This window comes from Spodoptera frugiperda, chromosome 8 (genome assembly GCF_023101765.2).
Source record: "Spodoptera frugiperda isolate SF20-4 chromosome 8, AGI-APGP_CSIRO_Sfru_2.0, whole genome shotgun sequence".
NCBI classification, from domain to species: Eukaryota; Metazoa; Arthropoda; class Insecta; order Lepidoptera; family Noctuidae; genus Spodoptera; species Spodoptera frugiperda.
Window position 1 is genome coordinate 3205512 of NC_064219.1, and position 17569 is coordinate 3223080.

General features: G+C 35.4%; 2 protein-coding genes and 1 non-coding gene across 17 annotated transcripts in view; 2 read left to right on the top strand and 1 right to left on the bottom strand.

The window, feature by feature from the left end:
• LOC118275379 (bifunctional glutamate/proline--tRNA ligase) overlaps positions 1-9433 on the bottom strand; it is a 30224-nt gene extending 20791 nt beyond the window's left edge. For 8 of the 15 annotated variants that reach the window (XM_050695527.1, XM_050695528.1, XM_050695524.1 and 5 more), the window contains exons 1-11: positions 9267-9433; positions 8846-9178; positions 8353-8503; positions 7329-7445; positions 6661-6787; positions 5520-5712; positions 4905-5076; positions 4271-4429; positions 3646-3720; positions 1425-1569; positions 203-447 (exon numbers count right to left, since the gene is read on the bottom strand). In XM_050695527.1, coding sequence (XP_050551484.1) covers positions 203-447; positions 1425-1569; positions 3646-3720; positions 4271-4429; positions 4905-5076; positions 5520-5712; positions 6661-6787; positions 7329-7445; positions 8353-8503; positions 8846-9178; positions 9267-9303 — 1754 coding nt within the window. In that variant the 5' untranslated portion in view covers positions 9304-9433. The remainder of the gene's footprint in view (positions 1-202; positions 448-1424; positions 1570-3645; positions 3721-4270; positions 4430-4904; positions 5077-5519; positions 5713-6660; positions 6788-7328; positions 7446-8352; positions 8504-8845; positions 9179-9266) is intronic. The other 7 variants (XM_050695535.1, XM_050695533.1, XM_050695534.1 and 4 more) reach the window with 1 other exon arrangement.
• Positions 9434-9757: 324 nt separating this feature from the next.
• Positions 9758-17543, top strand: LOC118275386 (potassium channel subfamily K member 9). Its single transcript, XM_050695540.1, has 8 exons — positions 9758-9969; positions 10144-10333; positions 10919-11136; positions 11663-11837; positions 12707-12813; positions 13466-13584; positions 13936-14050; positions 14602-17543. Exons 2-8 carry the CDS (start codon positions 10207-10209, stop codon positions 14737-14739), a joined length of 999 nt encoding a protein of 332 aa, XP_050551497.1. The 5' UTR covers positions 9758-9969; positions 10144-10206; the 3' UTR covers positions 14740-17543.
• LOC118275949 (U2 spliceosomal RNA) lies at positions 14218-14410 on the top strand. The gene has a single exon (XR_004783635.1). It is a non-coding gene; the product is annotated as a U2 spliceosomal RNA (small nuclear RNA).
• Positions 17544-17569: the final 26 nt, after the last annotated feature.

Genomic DNA, 17569 nt, shown 5'->3' on the forward strand with positions numbered 1-17569 from the left:
TAAAAAGTTTATTAGATTTTCAATCTTATTCCGTTTAAGTAGAGCTGAGTTTGGAGTGACTGTTTATACAAAAGATTTGAGTTTTTAACTTAACTTAAATTTTGACTTTAGTGTCCACCTATTCCATTCCCATAGAGAAGAACGTTTTCAGCACTTATGTCCTAACTGAAATAACTTTAATTTAGTGAAAAGCAACACTTACTTGTGAATTTTATCAATCATAATGTTTCCATAATTGATGAACGTGGCATTTTCCCCTTCCTTCAACGTCTTCGCATCGACTTGGTCGATGAGCAGTCTACCAGCCACATGTACGGTCTTGGACCCTACATCAGGGTTCTTAGGGTGCAGAGCTACGTTCAGTGTGCTCTCTGATACACCTTTAAGGTTCACAGGCACTGGGTTCGTTTCTAGGGTAGTGTAACGTGGCGCGATTGGGTCAATCACCTGAAAAGAACATTTATTAATTATACCTAATGCGCTCTAACAAGGTGCGGCTGACAGATTCAGTAACGTTTCGTATCACTCTTGAAAGTTGCTGCGATTTAAAAATTATGCCTTAATATTTTAGCTGTATCACATTCGTCTTATGTTAAATCATTCGGATGCGTAGTTAATTAAATTAAAACCAACCGGAATGTTCTAGTATTCAATTAAAATCTAATGAAATGAAAAATAAAGTAAAGTGTTATGCGTATAACGTAAAGCCATAGTCGTGTTTAGTGATGGGATGTACGGCTACGATGGATAGGTAGTCGATGTTTTTTTAGAATAAAAAACGAAAATCGTGCGTCGTTCAATTATCATTCTTAAAAAACCTTTAATTATGTGGGTAAATCCACTGTAGACGCGGCTCTCTCTGCCCAAACCACAGTGACATTATCTGAGCAGAAATATGTAGTAGGCATTTTTCTAGACATTTCCGGCGCCATTGATAATGCGTGGTGGTACTATTCCAACATATACAAACTAATATATCCTTTTTTTCTTCACGGTTCTGTAAAACTGTAACTCTGAAACACCTCAGGGCTCGGTCATAAAATATTTATTTTGACAAGTATATACACGTAGTTAGACTGCACAACTAAATAACACACACATTTAATAAAAAAATTCAAGAGAATTAAATGTATGCTGCGAGTATCGATAGCGATAAAAAAATATTTTTCTAATGTCCATCCCTAAAGAGAGACGTCAACGTCATACTGGCATCTGTCAGCCGCACCTTGTTAGAGCGCATTAGGTATAATGATGTGTGTGAGAGAGAGAGACAGAGAGAAATAGAGAGTGAGTAATAGAGAAAGAGAAAGAGAAAAGATAAAGAGTTAATTCAAATTCAATACATAAAATGTCACATTCTAATAAAAACATATTTATTTTTAAATTTGTCATACAAAAAACAGACAAGTAATTAAATAACAAACCTTTTTATTTATAGCCCAAATCTTGTCCCACTCCATGAAGACCACGGACCGACTGGAGCCCTGCGCCGTGATGAACTGCCTCAGACCTTCCACTGTCATACCGCGACGGAGCACTCCTCGGACGGTGGGCATGCGAGGATCATCCCTGGTGGTGGAAAAGAAGACCTTATAGCAACAACCGTACGTCTATATTAGCTTGTTTTTCTAATATGGTGTTGAAAAACCTTTTAACAATCTCACAAAACTATACAAAATTTTTATTCTATTATTTTTAATAATTCAACGGATTTTGAGCGCTCAATTAAAGATTTTTACTGGAAAATTTTCTACATATAGATATTCTACATATATTTGACGTAAAAATCTGATGTCGTCATACCGCAGTATTTCATACAAAATTCATAAAGAATATAGTTTTTGACGTTTCGAAAAATAATATTGAATTTGACTAGCAAGAGTCTAGCCTATTTTTATACGTAAACGAATTATGCTTATAATGATCTCATAACATTACAAATTATGCGCATATATTGATGCACACTCATGATTTAATATAATGTAATTATCATCATAGGTAACTATAATTATACTCAATTCTGTTTTTGTTAGTGTTGTTATGTTTCCTAGGCGATATCGGTAATATTATACATATCTGTGTATATAATCAATGTTATAAATGTTAAAATGCATCCTATTTACACATCAAAACTATCATATTAACGCGTAAATCAAAATTAAAAGGCTTTTATTTAAGTGAAGTCATTGATTATATTCCCACCAAAAGAAAATGTGTTCTGACGTAACAATTTTTGCCACAAGTAGATGGCGTTTGCGTAGGTTTTAGTCACGTCGCCTATTGTATTTTGGTGTATGTCCCTCGTAGTTATTTGTTTGTCCTGCTGATGAAATCGGTGAGTAAGCATTTGTAGTGTTATTTAATGCATTTACTCTTGGTGTGATCTTAATATTTAAGTAGGTATTATGTAAAAAGTGCCAAGGTTTGGAAGTTTGTGATGGTTTGTTGGGAGGAAGCGGTTGTGAGAAAGATATTTTTTTCTAATCAACTTTTCTTGAAGCATATCTAATTAATGAATTTAGATTGAAACGAGAGCATGTTCGGCGCTCTGATTGGTTGGTTCAGTCACGCCGCCAATCAGAGCGGCGAACGTGCTTTCGTTCTAGTTCAACGTAAAGCAAACTCATACCAAGGGTACTGGTAAAAACTATGACTAAATAGACAAATAATCAACCGTTTAAAAGTTGGTTAGAAAAAGAATTAAGCCTTAAAAGGCTGAAACTAAAGGAATGGCCTTATACATATAATGCGTATACGAGTATTTATTACTATGTGTAATCACAATAACAATTTTATCTTTTTGGATGTCTATATTAATCAAATATTTAGTCTAAGTGATGTTTGTTTGTATATTTTTGATGTACTGTCGAATTCCCGCAGCTTTAACGATCTCTGTTTAGTTTTTATAACAGTTTACCAAAGGAAACCTTTACCTCACAAATTCTTCAGACATTCTGATGTATTTTACGTCATTTTTATACTTACGACTTTTGTCAAAATGTATTGTTATTAATTTAATAAAAATCTATCCTTTAATTTAAGCAATTACTCAAAACAACACCGCCTACTATCTTTGAAATACATTCGTTTTGGAATTTATGCATTGTTGTTTTTTATTATTATAATAAAATTTACCACAATGATTTAAAATTAAAAACTTTGTTGTACGTTTTATGTGCTCAAAATACTATTGTTTTCAAAGGAAGTGTGATATTTGTATATTTTTGACAAAACTGTAAGTAAGTACAGTGGACCCCCGGTAATGCGACTAGCATTCTATAGGGCAGTGTTGGCCCATCGAATTTGTCTAATTATAAAGCACTGCCTAAGACCCCGTATAGTATAGACACATATTTTTTTTTCTTACGGAAACAAATACATTCGAAGGTATATTGAGTTCTATGTATATTCTATATGTATACATATATTTATCATTGTTTCGTTTTATCTAAGTATTATTATCTTATACGACAAAAAAAAATACGTGTCTAATATTGTTCCATTACCTAACTGACAGACTAAATAGATGTTTAATTTTCATACCCCGTCACCCCTATTATCGGGGGTCTACTGTAGTACAATATAACTATTTTTAATAAACGTAATATACTTAATAATTAGATAATATAATAACAAAATGCTTACCATCCGTCGACGAGTCCCTCATTGACGAACCATGTCAGTTTCCTCTTGGACAAAACTGTGTTTGTCATACTCAATCTGTACGCAAATAAATAAATGTATTAGATCAAACATACTGCTGTTTTATTCTACTAATATTAACTAAAAAGTTACGGTTTATTAATCACGTATAATAATAATTGAGTAAAGCTCTATTAGTAGGCTGCACGATGTCGCCATGATGAAGAGTCCCCCTGTGACTCGAAAATAGTAGAGCTTTTCTCGATTAATATATGTGAGTAAACCGTGATTTTTTAAGTTAGTTTAGTACGTTCTACTAATATTATAAATGCGAAATGTGCATATGGATGTTTATTATTCTTTCACGCAAAAACGATTAAAGGGATCGCGATAAAATTTGGAACAGAGATATATTATGGCCCAATTCTCCCCTTCCCGATCCCCGATTCCCGACTTCAACCACCCTTAAATTCCTTCTCCCGAAAAGCCGGCAATGCACTTGTAACGCCTCTGGTGTTTCGAGTATTCATGAGCGGCGGCGATTGCTTACCACCAGGTGATCCATCTACTCGTTTACCAGGTTATCCCACAAAAACACAGTACATAAAAATTTGTATATTATGTTTACCGGCTATACTCCCAGATGTAAGGCTTCCTAATGCCCAGTGCATCAATGAACCAGTAGAACTGTGGGTCGCGGTCGTGGTACTCCATCGTACGGAGCACGTGCGTCACACCCTCAATGGAGTCCACTATTGGACACGCGAAGTCATATGTAGGGTATACTCTGCAAATCAAAATAAAGAAAAAGGGTAAATAAATAGTAGTTATACATACAGAAAAAATATTATAAAAAATATTGTACCTATCTATACTACATCAATGATATCTGAAAAGTGTGGTAGAGCCATGCTTCGGCACGAATGGGCCGGCTCGACCGGAGTAATACCACAGCCTCACAGAAAATCGACGTGAAACAACGCTTGCGTTGTGTTTTGTAATGTGAGTGAAGTTACCGGAGAATTTGTTGTGTGTGTAAAATAAATAATATGCTGATTGACGAGTTTACTCGATTAGTTTCAAGTTGAAACTACACTTACGGGGCCTATGATCATGAGCATTACATTTTTTTTTAATGGAATCCTAATTTTCCAATCCCCGAGTAGGCTATTCTAGTTAGACAGACTGGTTATCGTGATCACAATCGACCGATAGATATATTATATTATTATCATCCTAAAATTCATACATAAATAACTTACTTGTACTGTGTCCCCGTCCGAGGATGCACTTCAGGCTTGCAGCGGTATATGGTGGGGTCTCGCATGCATCCGTTGGGGGACTGCATGTCGATCTTGGCTCTCACACAGCACTGCACTCCGATATCGCTGGCTTTCTTCATCTCCTCCCAGAGTTGTAGGTTCTTTTCTACAGCTGGAAAGTGAAGATTGGTTAGTTAAAACGATTATTATAACATAATAGACTTGTTATGTTTTTCTTATAGGATGCAGAATGAGAAGTTTAACAACATAAGTAGTAAGATACATATTTTTATAGTAACTATCGTGAGACATACAAAATTAACAAAAATAAAACGGTTTACTTACGTATATTAATGGAGAAAAGCTCTACTAGTTTCGAGTCACAGAGCAACAGTCATCATGAGACGCACTTTGCTCACACTGAAACTATCCTTGATATATAATACATCCTTATTATTCAAACATAATATTTAATTTTATAACTCCCTAAAAAAGCAAATTTATGTGGTAAGTGTTAGAGACTCGCATTTTATTTCGTAAATTAGTCACAAAATCCGTAATCCACACGAACGCAGCCGCGGGCATCATCTAGTCATAAAATAAGTAAAAACTCACAATTATTCCTATTCTTGCTATCAATCTTCTGTTCTCTCTCGTTCTTCATCTGCTCGGCGGGGGTGTCGTCGACGAACGCCTTGCCCTCCTTGATGAGGTTCACGCAGTAGTCCAGCATCAGGTCGAAGTACTGCGACGTGTGGGTGAACAGGTCCGGCTTGATTTCTAACATCTCTACGTCTTCTAAGATTACCTGGAGGGGAAATGAGCGTAATTATTATTGAGAAACTAGCAAACCCGCCGAACTCCATATCGCCACCAATGATTGACAATAATGATTTCCGGCTTTTCTCTTGAATTTTTCCTGAATTTTCTTTACTGTACTTCACGAAGCCCGAGACCTTTACAAAGAATCTAAACCCGTAGAAATCGGTTCAAGCGTTCTGGAGTTATAGCGTCAGGAAGGAAAACCCGACTTGTTTTTATATTGTTGAGAAATATAATGTTAAAGGTAAATTATTGTAGTTGGTGGTGCTTTACAGTTTCTATTCCTAGAGGCATAAGGGTCAAAATAATAAATTGTTAAAATGCATTTTGGCCAAAGAAGCAGGTTTGTCTCCCTCAATGGGACGACATCATAAATTATTGTTTCTGTGGCTGCAATATAACACCTAGTAATTTACAATATACGAGTTGCAACTCCTAGTTAGCTATGTAGTGCTGGTTGCCCAATTATTTTGTTTGTACAGCTGCCTCATAATAGGTATGAAAATTAAAATCTATTTACTCCGTCAATGAGGTAATGGTAAAAATATTACACACATTTTTTTTGTCATATAAAATAACAATACATAGATAAAACGAATCAAAATTTAGGAGTGGGAACAAATACGTCATTTCTACGTACAAAATGCATCTAGTGTTGACGTCAAGCAATATTTCAAATCAATATATCTTCGAAAGTATTTGTTTCCATAAGAAAATAAAAAATACGTGTGTGTCTAATGTTAAAAAGTAATCTACAAAACGGATATTCAAATAAAAATTAGTCATCTACTCTATTGTATAACAATATAGTCCCTCGGCCTACCTGTGGCAAATAAGTACGTGATGTTGTTTCGTACTTAGAAATCAAGATTGGACCTAGAATAGGTTCTAGGTATAACGAACAAATATAAATGAAGTGAATTACGCAAATTACCTTCTCATACTCGGCATTCTCCTTAGCAGGGTTGGTGTCGTCGAACCTCATGATGAGTTTGCCCTGGAACGCCTGCTGGTAGTACTGGTTCAAGAGTGCGGCCTTCGCGTGACCAATGTGGAGGAAACTAGAAAATATTATTAATTTTTTTATTAAATACTGCCTCGCTGATCGAGTTGTCGCAAGTGCCGTTGGGTCGGGCAAAGTATTACTGGGCTTTTTTCGCTTTTTCAAAATTTCGGTAGTAGTTCGGAGTCTGGAATTGTGCTCAATACAATATGGCAATAGGCTCACCCCCTATTACATGGGATTTATAACACAAATGGTCAAAAGTCAAAAGTAGGTGTACAGTGGCATTACGTGCCGTAATGTGCATCTCTGCCTACCAATTCAGGGATGAAAGGCGTGACCTTACGTTGTAAATGTTGCCCCAAACTAAAATTTTCTCCTGTGTGATGGGTATGTTTACATTCATATCCCAACCAGACCCAGAAAAACTATTTGTGGAACACACAAAGAAAGAAACACACAAAGTCCTTGCGGGATTCAAGGTCGCGCCGCAACTAATCACCCAGTCAATGCAGACTTTAGTGCTGAACACCTAACACCTTTAATATTTTGTGTAGTTATTATATACTATTTAAATATTTTATATAGGAGCCACTTACCCTGAAGCTTCAGGTGGGAACCTCACGACCACTTTGCCCATCTCGGCGTGCGGCAATTCGACAAACTTGCCCTCCTGTTGGCGACCTGAACCACCCTCATTGGCTGCTGGAGATTTCCTGAAATATAAAACATGTTTTGTTTTTTTAACCTTGTATGACTTATATTAACATTTTAACGGAAAATAAATCCATTTTAATTACAAATAGATTTAACTATTTAATTGTAATTTTAATTAAATGGGAGTTAGACAGTGACTTATCTTTTACAAAATACTATAAAAAACTAGTTTCCTATATTTTCTTCAAATCAAAACAATTGTGTAAAATAATTATTTTTCTAAACTTTATTTCCTAGTCAGAAAGTAATATGAGGAAGTAAAACAATAACATTCTTGCCATCACAGTCATGTTAAATAAGTTGAGTAATGTTTCATCATAATTTCTCATTTACTCAGAACTTGCTTGAAGGCCTAAGAAGCAGGGTTGGTACGGATGCAAAAATTTAGACATCAAGTTCATCCGCAGTTGCGGAATCGATGCGGATGTGATGTGATTGCAGATGCGGATTTTAATAAATAATTATTTACATTTTAACTACATAAATGACTAAAAATCAATTTAAAATTTACTTTACATTCATTTAATCATATTTCAAATGAATTGAGGATTTACCAAAACAAATAGAGCATAAGATTGACCTTAGTGGCGTGACATTGGGGAAACTTATGTCCAGCAGTGGACGAGAATAGGCTGATGATGATGAAATTATTACAAAATATTTAGGTAATAATTGCATCATAAAGGTTGGTTAAGGAATAGTTGATTCCATTAGGATAATAATATAAATATTATGCAACATTTTTGCTAATAATATACCAATAAGATTGTCCTAATTTATACTCTAGCAATAGAGCATTATTATTATGTAATTTAATGGCTATGAACCTTCTATCATAATAAAAAATATAAATAAACCATATAACCATATATATTACTTTGTATAGTAATAAAATGTACTACAAACCTTGAAGAAGCCTTGCTGATGTTACTCAGGGCCTCAGCAGGCAGTTCTTTCAGTACTGTAGCAACACATGGCTGTGCCTCAATCAGCTTCATCCAGCGAATAATATTTTTAGGAGGGTTTTTCTTCGACACATCTTTAAACCTGGCTGATCCTGTAATATTTTATTATTAACTGTAGCAATACATGACAAAAGTCACCCAAACTCCCAACAAAAAACAGTCGGGCAGAAAGTCTGGCAGGCATTATCACTTCGCCTGGTCGGAGGACTATCCTTTTCTTAAGGAACTTTACTCACAGTTCCCTAAATAAACGATAAATGAGAAATGACTATACATGGTGTACTTTAATTTATAAGGGTGGTTGCACACATGATTCTTTGGAGGTTACTAGACTAAAAATAAAGTTCTAAATTCATAAACAAAATGTTTTATTGAGATCATAAAAAGATAACGATTGACAGCTATACAGCTAGTGTTTAGATAATGACACTTACCATACAAAACACTAAAGACTGCCAAGTCAGATACTGATAAAGATTCTCCCACCAAATAGGTTAAGGGCCCAAGAGTTTTGTCCAAATATTCAATGGATTTGGGGATCTCATCCTCCAAGATTAAGCTGAACGAAAGCCAGTGGTTCATGGTAACCCTCTGAAGAGGCTCAGCGGCTTTGTTGAAAGCATTTTCCAGTATTCTTATCAGATCATTACTGGTAGCATATGGCACCTTTTTAGATGAATTCGGCAAAACCACATACGAATCTCCATCCCACGTCACTTCCACCTGTTTCGCCGAGGACTTGTAGAACTCCACAGCGAGCAAACCACCTGTAAAAGTGAAGTTAAAGTCTATTTTAAACCTAGTTCACTCAGCTGATGCAATTTGATGAAATATGTATGAAACATTGCACTTTACCTAGCGGTGGGTTGGATTTATTGCACGCAACTTTCATTTCAAAGCAATTTTTGCACTTGTTTTACAGTAATAGTATTTATTTCGAGAGTAGTCGCATGCACTCGCCGAACAAACCCACACGAGAAGAAATCGTAGGAAATGTCAAAATGACGCGTTGACAAACTCTTGTCACTTTGACGTATGACAGCAGCGATTCGTTCTACGCAGACTGATTAAAATAAATCGAAATCAAACCATCTTCATTGTTAAGAGAAACTATAATTCAAATTGATTCAATTAATAATGAAATAATATTTTATCATCATAAACATATAAAAATATTTTATCGTTTGCAAAACTTTTGGCGAATTACCTTCTAAGCACATAATCCCCGGAAATGACTGAAATCTCCGGAACACACTGAAAAGAATAATGTCTGAAATCTCGAAATGACAAAAGGCTGAAACGCTAAACTTCGTTATACATTGCTTTCACAACACCATGCACTATTCAACTCTTGTTTACAAATAAGGAAGTGTACATAAATATTACAAAACACTGTTGTTCAAATTATTGACTGAAACATTTTACCTTATAGTAATAAAATATTTTGTATGAATGCTTTATTTTATTGTATTAATTTCTATTTTGAATGCCTTATAATTATTTAAGAAAAGTCAAGGTGTTTCAATGCTTTAATTTAGTGATAAGTGCCGTATAAAACGTGAGTATCTTTAAAATACAAAATGTTGCTAATTTGCTAAGTATTTTACGTAAAAATATCATATTATTTCGCGATTTATGTATGAAAAGCAGCTAAAAACCATTTGTGCCTTACACTAAACATCCACCTCTACAACAAAAAACTATTTTTAACACATAATTTTTCCATTTTCAGAACATGGTGTGAGCCTGAATGATTTAATTTTTTGTGAGCGATTGGAAATTATTTGTTGTGATAATGAAGCGCCAAAACGTCCGCACACTATCCCTCGTGGTCTGCACATTTACATATTTGTTGATCGGTGCCGCAGTTTTCGATGCTTTGGAGTCCGAAACTGAAAGTAAACGATGGGAAGTACTGTCTGGTAAGCACACTAAAACATTTCTAATTTGAACAGGAATATTCTTAATAATTATCTTGCTAGAATCTAATTGGAATAGTAATATATAACTCAACATAATTGGAGGAAAAGAGGACATGATTGTTCTAAAAATAAAACCTTTATATTCCTTTTATAAGTTTTATTAGTTGTAGTCTCAATATAATAGAGCAGACTAGTTTATATCAGTCTATCAATACCAATTTTTAAATACTTACACCTTGCAAAATTAACTTAGCTATTCATATCCCGTCACAATATTACAAGTAAATGACCAAGTCCATACTTTAAATTCTTTGAAATGTATTAAAATCCAACTGATTAATGTGAAGATCTGTAAGACAATATATTTTGTGACCATAAATCTACTCTACATATTAATTCATCATCATTACAAGAAAAGCCACAAGAAGTCCACTGTTGGACGTAAGCCTCCACCTATGACTTTCCAGGGAAGCGCCCTGCAACTAACCAGCCTATTTTATTATGTATTATTTACACATTATAACTTATTTACACTAAGTTACACATTAATTAAAAAATAATAACAATTTTAAATCTATTTTCCAGACATGAGAAACGGTTTAATACGTAGATATAACATAACACCAGAAGACTACCACATGATTGAGATAGTTATCATCGAGAACAAGCCACACAAAGCCGGACCGCAGTGGAAGTTTGCCGGAGCTTTCTATTTTGCAACCGTAGTACTGGCTATGATTGGTTACGGGCACTCTACACCTGTCACTTATGGAGGGAAAGCGTTTTGTATGGCTTATGCAATGGTAAGACATTTGTTGAATATTTCTTAGGAGTAAACAAGGGTAAATTAATGGTTTTTAATATTATCATCACTATTGCTGAAACACCTAGTTTACAACTTACACTTATAAAAGTGAACTTTCTTTTTATCATTTCTCGTCGCAGGTTATGTTCCAGCATAGAACAACTCTGTTTGATCCACAGATTGTTGTTCCGGGTCTGGGTATCATTTGTATGTGAAATTTTATGTTTGTAAACACACTCACAACACAGGAGAAAATACTAATGTGGGGCAAAGTATGAAAAAACTATTTCTTGCCTAGAAATATAAATATGTTTAAGTTCCTATTTCGGTATTTCCTCAGTGCTACAAAAGTATCAGTGACACACAAAGAAAACATTGACTACTTCTAATGCATACCTTTAAGAATTTATAACTGTGACAGTATGTATAAAGAAGTCTCATTATTGATTCCAGATTCCACCCTGCTCATCTTCCCCATTTCCATACCAATACAAAACTAACTATAATAACCACTTACATTCCAGGTGGGAATACCTCTAGGCCTGGTGATGTTCCAGAGTATAGGTGAACGTCTGAACAAGTTCGCATCGGTCGTGATACGGCGAGCTAAGTGCTACCTCCGATGTAACACTACGGAAGCAACTGAGATGAATCTTATGTTCGCTACTGGAATGCTCTCGTCCATTATTATAACTACAGGTAATTTATTTACTTAATATACATAACTTCGATTCGGGTTCGATTCCCGGGTCGGGCAAAGTATTGCTAAGCTTTTTTTGGTTTTTCGAAAATTTCTCAGTAGTAGCACGGAGTCTGGAATTGTGTTCGGTATATGGCAATAGGCTCACCACCTATTACATGGGACTTGTAACACAAATGGTGAAAAGTGGGTATACATTGTATAGCGGCACTACGTGCCTTAATGTGCACCTCTGCCTACCCTTTCGGGGATAAAAGGCGTGACGTTGTGTGTATGTGTATACGTATATAACTTCACGCCTGTCACCCATGGGTGTAAGCAGAGACAATGGAACGCCAATTAACTAAAAAACACGGTTTACTCACGTAAATTATTGGAGAAAAGCTCTACTAGTTTCGATTGACAGAGGGACCCTTCATCATAAGCAGCGTGCGCAGCCTACTTTTCTTTTCTCCATTAATTTACATGAGTAAACCGTGATTTTTAGTTAATTTAATATGTTTTACGATACTTGTTATAAAAAAAGAACGCCAATTTCAACAAATCTTACATACTTCTTTCGCTTCATCAACAGTCGTCAGTCTTTTCATACATGCTCGTCGGTTAAGGGTATTAAATAAGTAATTTATCTACTTGTTTTCTAATGTAATTGAGAACTTTACTGATGGGAATGAAGTAAATCGTGACTGGTATTTTGCTAAGATGCAATTGTCAGGCACTTAGAAAATAAAATACTTTTCACCGGCGGCAGTTTTCAGTAATTTACTGTTCATTTTTATGTTATAAAATTCAATACAAATTCTAACTTTAAAATTAACGTAGAATAATTAAGCGCCTCAACAAAATATAATAGCAATATTTCTTTTAGGTGCTGCTGTATTTTCTCGCTACGAAGGCTGGAGCTACTTCGATAGCTTCTACTATTGTTTTGTTACTTTAACTACTATCGGATTCGGTGACTACGTCGCCTTACAGGTTCGTAATACTGTTTTAATTTTTTTTTTCAAATACTTATAAGTAAGCTTTATGTTGGCTTAAGCTATAAAATTACCGTGCGTGCGGCGCGTCGCGTTCCGCGCGCGCCTCAAAGAGCCATCAGACCACCACAGATGGGGTCCAGTAGGGCTGATGCCTGATCCGGAGCTGCGGACTACCTAATGGGTTTACCGGGGCTCTGGTTCGAAAGGTAGGAGTAGAAACGGGGTGGTTTTTAGTCAGTAAGAGTCTGACACTCCCTCTAGTCAAGTCAATGGATGATTTTACCCCTCAAAAAAAAAAAAGAAAAGCTATAAAATTAGGTTGTACGTTTTGGAAACCTACCAACCATCAATATAACTTTTTCCAAGCTATATGTACTTTCCAAGACAAACGGCTAAGGTTATAAGTTAGGAACTACAAGTCCAGGTTTCCACCTGGGCTTATAGTTCCTAACTTACGAACTAACTTATACTAACTTATCTATTCAGAAGAGGCCTGTGCTCAGCAAGAGCTACTTACAGGCTGTTGATATGAAGATGTGTGTTCAAATACTAGAAAGCTTTACATGGTTTGCTTACATAGCATGCACACTAATGGCCTAATTAGTTATCACACAATACCTTACCTATATTATTTTTGTTACTTCCAGAATGATCAAGCCCTAACCAGCAAGCCTGGGTATGTGGCTCTGAGCTTGGTGTTCATACTGTTTGGCCTGGCCGTGGTCGCCGCCAGTATCAACTTGCTAGTGCTACGATTCATGACTATGTGAGTATAAGAAGAGGTCTCTTGTTATTATAATAGTTAATGGGGAAATTAGGCCTAGACTTAGGCCTAAAGCCTTGATAAGTTTATTTTAGACATGTATAGAGGTGGTCCATGTAGATTTGATCATGGTCAAATATTTTATTGATGAGATTTTATCGTGTAACATTTAGGCATCTGCATAGTTTAATTATTATGATCTTAAGTTTCAAATATTAAAGATTTACAATAATATTCTTTGTAAAGTATGTACAATAATGGACCCCATTAAATGCCAACTAATTATAATATAGAAATATCCTACCAAAAAGTAAGAGCAAAACGTATCATATCTGCAAAATATCATGTTTCTAGGCAAGCTGAAGACGCAGCCCGCGACGAGGAAGATAAAGATGGCTCCAGAACTCTCCTGCCAATAGATGAACATCCTATAATGGGCCGACAGAGGTCTCACGACGATCAAGCATCGGTTAGTACAAGTTTATTCAATGTCTTATTTTGAGGTTAGTCTATACCCAAGAGTTAGTTCCATATTTACGCCGATAGATGTCACTGTGCCGATGACGCGCATTTCTGAATCGCGGTGTTAAGATTCTCCGCGAATGAACGACCTTCCCCGGTTGTCTAAAATTCGGCATCGCTTCTCGGCCTTTTGGCTAAGATCAAAGTGTAGTATCTGTTCTTTTCAGCTTAATATCTGAAAGTTCCCTCACTGAGGGACCAGTATATTAAACTGATTTTTGTAAACCGACGGGATGTTCGGGGCTCGCTCCACTCCCGTCACGGGTCGGCCCGGCATTGCAGTGCCGCCGGGATCGGCCCACAGATATACTTAAAAATTATCATTTATGAAGTCTAGTTTTAGAGTGGGTCATGGATTCTTCCTAAATCTGTATCTAACTTCAACTTAGTTTAACACATTCGCTAATGGGGGATGAGTAGATTAGTCACACCGCTATATTACATTACTTAAGAGTATGTACTTCATTGAAAAATAATTTCTTTATGAACAAATTCCAGGTATGTTCATGTAACTGCCTGGGCAACAAGCAGTGTGAGGGCGGAGCCCTATTGGCGGCTCCGCAGCGTCCGCATCGCCTGCACCGCCGCGTGTCTCTCGCACTCACTCCCGAACTCATTGAGAGAGCTTCCGTCTAAATGTAAGTAAATACTTACGATGTTGAAAGAAGGTGATAGAGAAAGGAAAGATACAATAAATGGAAAGTATAACTACATTGTTCTTAACAAGATAATACTAAAATTGTATAGTCAAATGAGTTTAACGAGAAGGCAAAAGGACAAAGGGCTGAGATGTGCTATGCTACGTTGCTGTGGATGCGTATGGCTTCCATCAATCATATTCATTGGTACACATAGCTTAGCACTGGTGGAAACTGACTCAGCTAAGCTATGTTTTTATATGGAAAGATGCGTGCTAATGATGTCGTCCCTACTGTCGATACTTCGCATACTCATACTCATGCTGCCCGTTCTTGGCACAGCTACATAGCTTAGTATCAGTGGAAACGATAATATAACTTCACAGCTTAACTACTACATCTTCGTAGCATAGCTACATAACGCATCTCTGGTGGAAAAGCACCCGTATTAGGAACATATAATATTTTAAGTCTGGGTTTACTATCACATTTGACTCATAGTGACAACATAACTGGTTAAAATTGGTGGGTACATTGTAATTGTACAGCTCAGCCTCTTCTAAAGGGTTACCTTCGAGGATTAAAGGGCGAAACTTTATGCTATGTTTTAAAATAAAGATTTGAGAGTCATTGTTAACTGGGTGGGAACGAGTAGATAAAATAATAATTAGTACATACTTAAGCACAAAACATTGTTTTAATAGTTATATCTAAGTGTCTAACATATTTGTTATATAAACGAAAACATTCTAAATTAAGACTGTAAGTCCAGATACAATACATATTGTATTTTTATTTAAAAATGTTGTCACAGTATTAGCTTGGCGCAATATTTTTTTTCTGTTGGAGAAAATTATTCAATGACTTCTCCTGCTTTGGACGGGGAGAGAGGGAGTGTCAGACTCTTACTGACTAAAAATCAGCCCGTTTCTTCTCCTGCTTAGAGCCGGAGCCCCGGTAATCAATTACGTTGTCCGCAGGTCGGATTGTATTTTAATTAAACAATGTTTTCACAGTATTAGCATAGCACAATACCTGTGTTTAAAAAAAAATGCTGACAGTGCATACATAGCAATTGATGTTATTTACACAATTATGTATTTGTAGAATTTACATATACGTTAGTGCTGTGAAAATAAATTATTAGCTGGATGTCTGTCTGTAGAGTTAGATAATAATAATTTAGATGCCAAAAAATAATTATATTTTGAAAATGACAAAATAAATGTTAGTGTTCTGTAATGAATTGTTTTGTAATTCTGTAGCTGTATGTCGGCAATATTATTAATGATATGCGTGAAGCCATAAAAACAATATTATATGCATAAAGATTTGCCAGCACAAAATAATAGAATTTAACAATGTTATGTATAGTATACCTACTTACATAGAAATAGCACAACCACTTTTTGGTAGAATTCGAACAGCCCTGTAGAACCAATATATATTTATATAAAAGTAAGTCATTATTATTCAATAAGGGAATCTCCATAAATGCAATGATGTACTTCCTTTAGCGTTGTGGTATTAGGTGTTGTCTGTTTTGTGTCAACATTTAAGTAATAAGTAAAATAAAAGCACTAAATATTTAGCTCTAAGTATTTTACACTGGTCAAAATATATATCTACAATTATTATTATTGTACTATAAGGGCCATAACTCACCGGGATACTATGACGACGTGGCCAGCGACGTCGCCGAATAGTTCGTATTGAGATGTATAACATAACATGCCCGACAGGGTCCTTAGGTAATTGTTACCCACATATTATATAGGAACTATGTCACATTAGGGGCAGCAATAAAAAATAATAATTTTGAACTCACTTGAAGACCGATTGGCGACGTAGCCAAATATACGAACTCATGGCATCCCAGCGAGTGATGGCCCCAACGCCCCCACTTTTATGTACCTTTATTAATTTTTCACAGTCCCATAGCAATTAAAAGACATAGTGTATAAGGTCACAGTGCCAAAAATTTTATATGAAATCTTTTGATGTTAAATGTAGTTTAAATATTTGTATTATAGTATAAAAGCAATATTTCCAAACTAAAGTGAACTGATACTAGAAAATTTATTTACAACTATGTATGTAGGTCGAACAATGTATTGCACAGAATGTATGTGGGCAGTATTACGGTTTTTCGACAATTTCTCAGTAGTAGCACGGAATCTGGAATAAAATTGTGCCCAGTCAGTGCCCAGGCTACAGGCTCAACCCCTATTACATGGGACTTATAACACAAATGGGGAAAAGTAGGTGTAGGTACCTACATTGTACAGTGGCATTAAGTGCCGTAATGTGCAAGTACACCTCTGCCTACTTCTTCAGCAATAAAAGGCGTGACGATGGGTCAAATTTGAAAAAAATCAGTTTCAATTCGCTTTAGTTTGAGAAAAGTATAAAAGCGACCTTATGAAGAGGTAATAAATAATAGTATTAATTAAACTAAGGTAAATATAGAGGACGCCTGTTTATTTATTGTTGTTAGATGTTGTGTTAAAACTCTATAATATTAATTTCTAGTCATTATTTCCAATACTTAGGTACCTACTCTTCATTGTATAGCCATATTATGATGGCTTTTTATCCATAATAAATTACGTTTACTTAATATAAATACAAAATGTTTAATATTAATCTGTGATATAATTTTGATCTCACGATATTGTTTTATTATGAACACAGTATAGTGTACCAGTCTACGCCTTTAACACTCGCCATGTAACTAGTGTTATTATTGTATACCTACTATGGTGTTCGATGTAATGAATAAATTAAAGTTTTTGTAATAAACATTGTTTTATTTTTAATCCTAATGA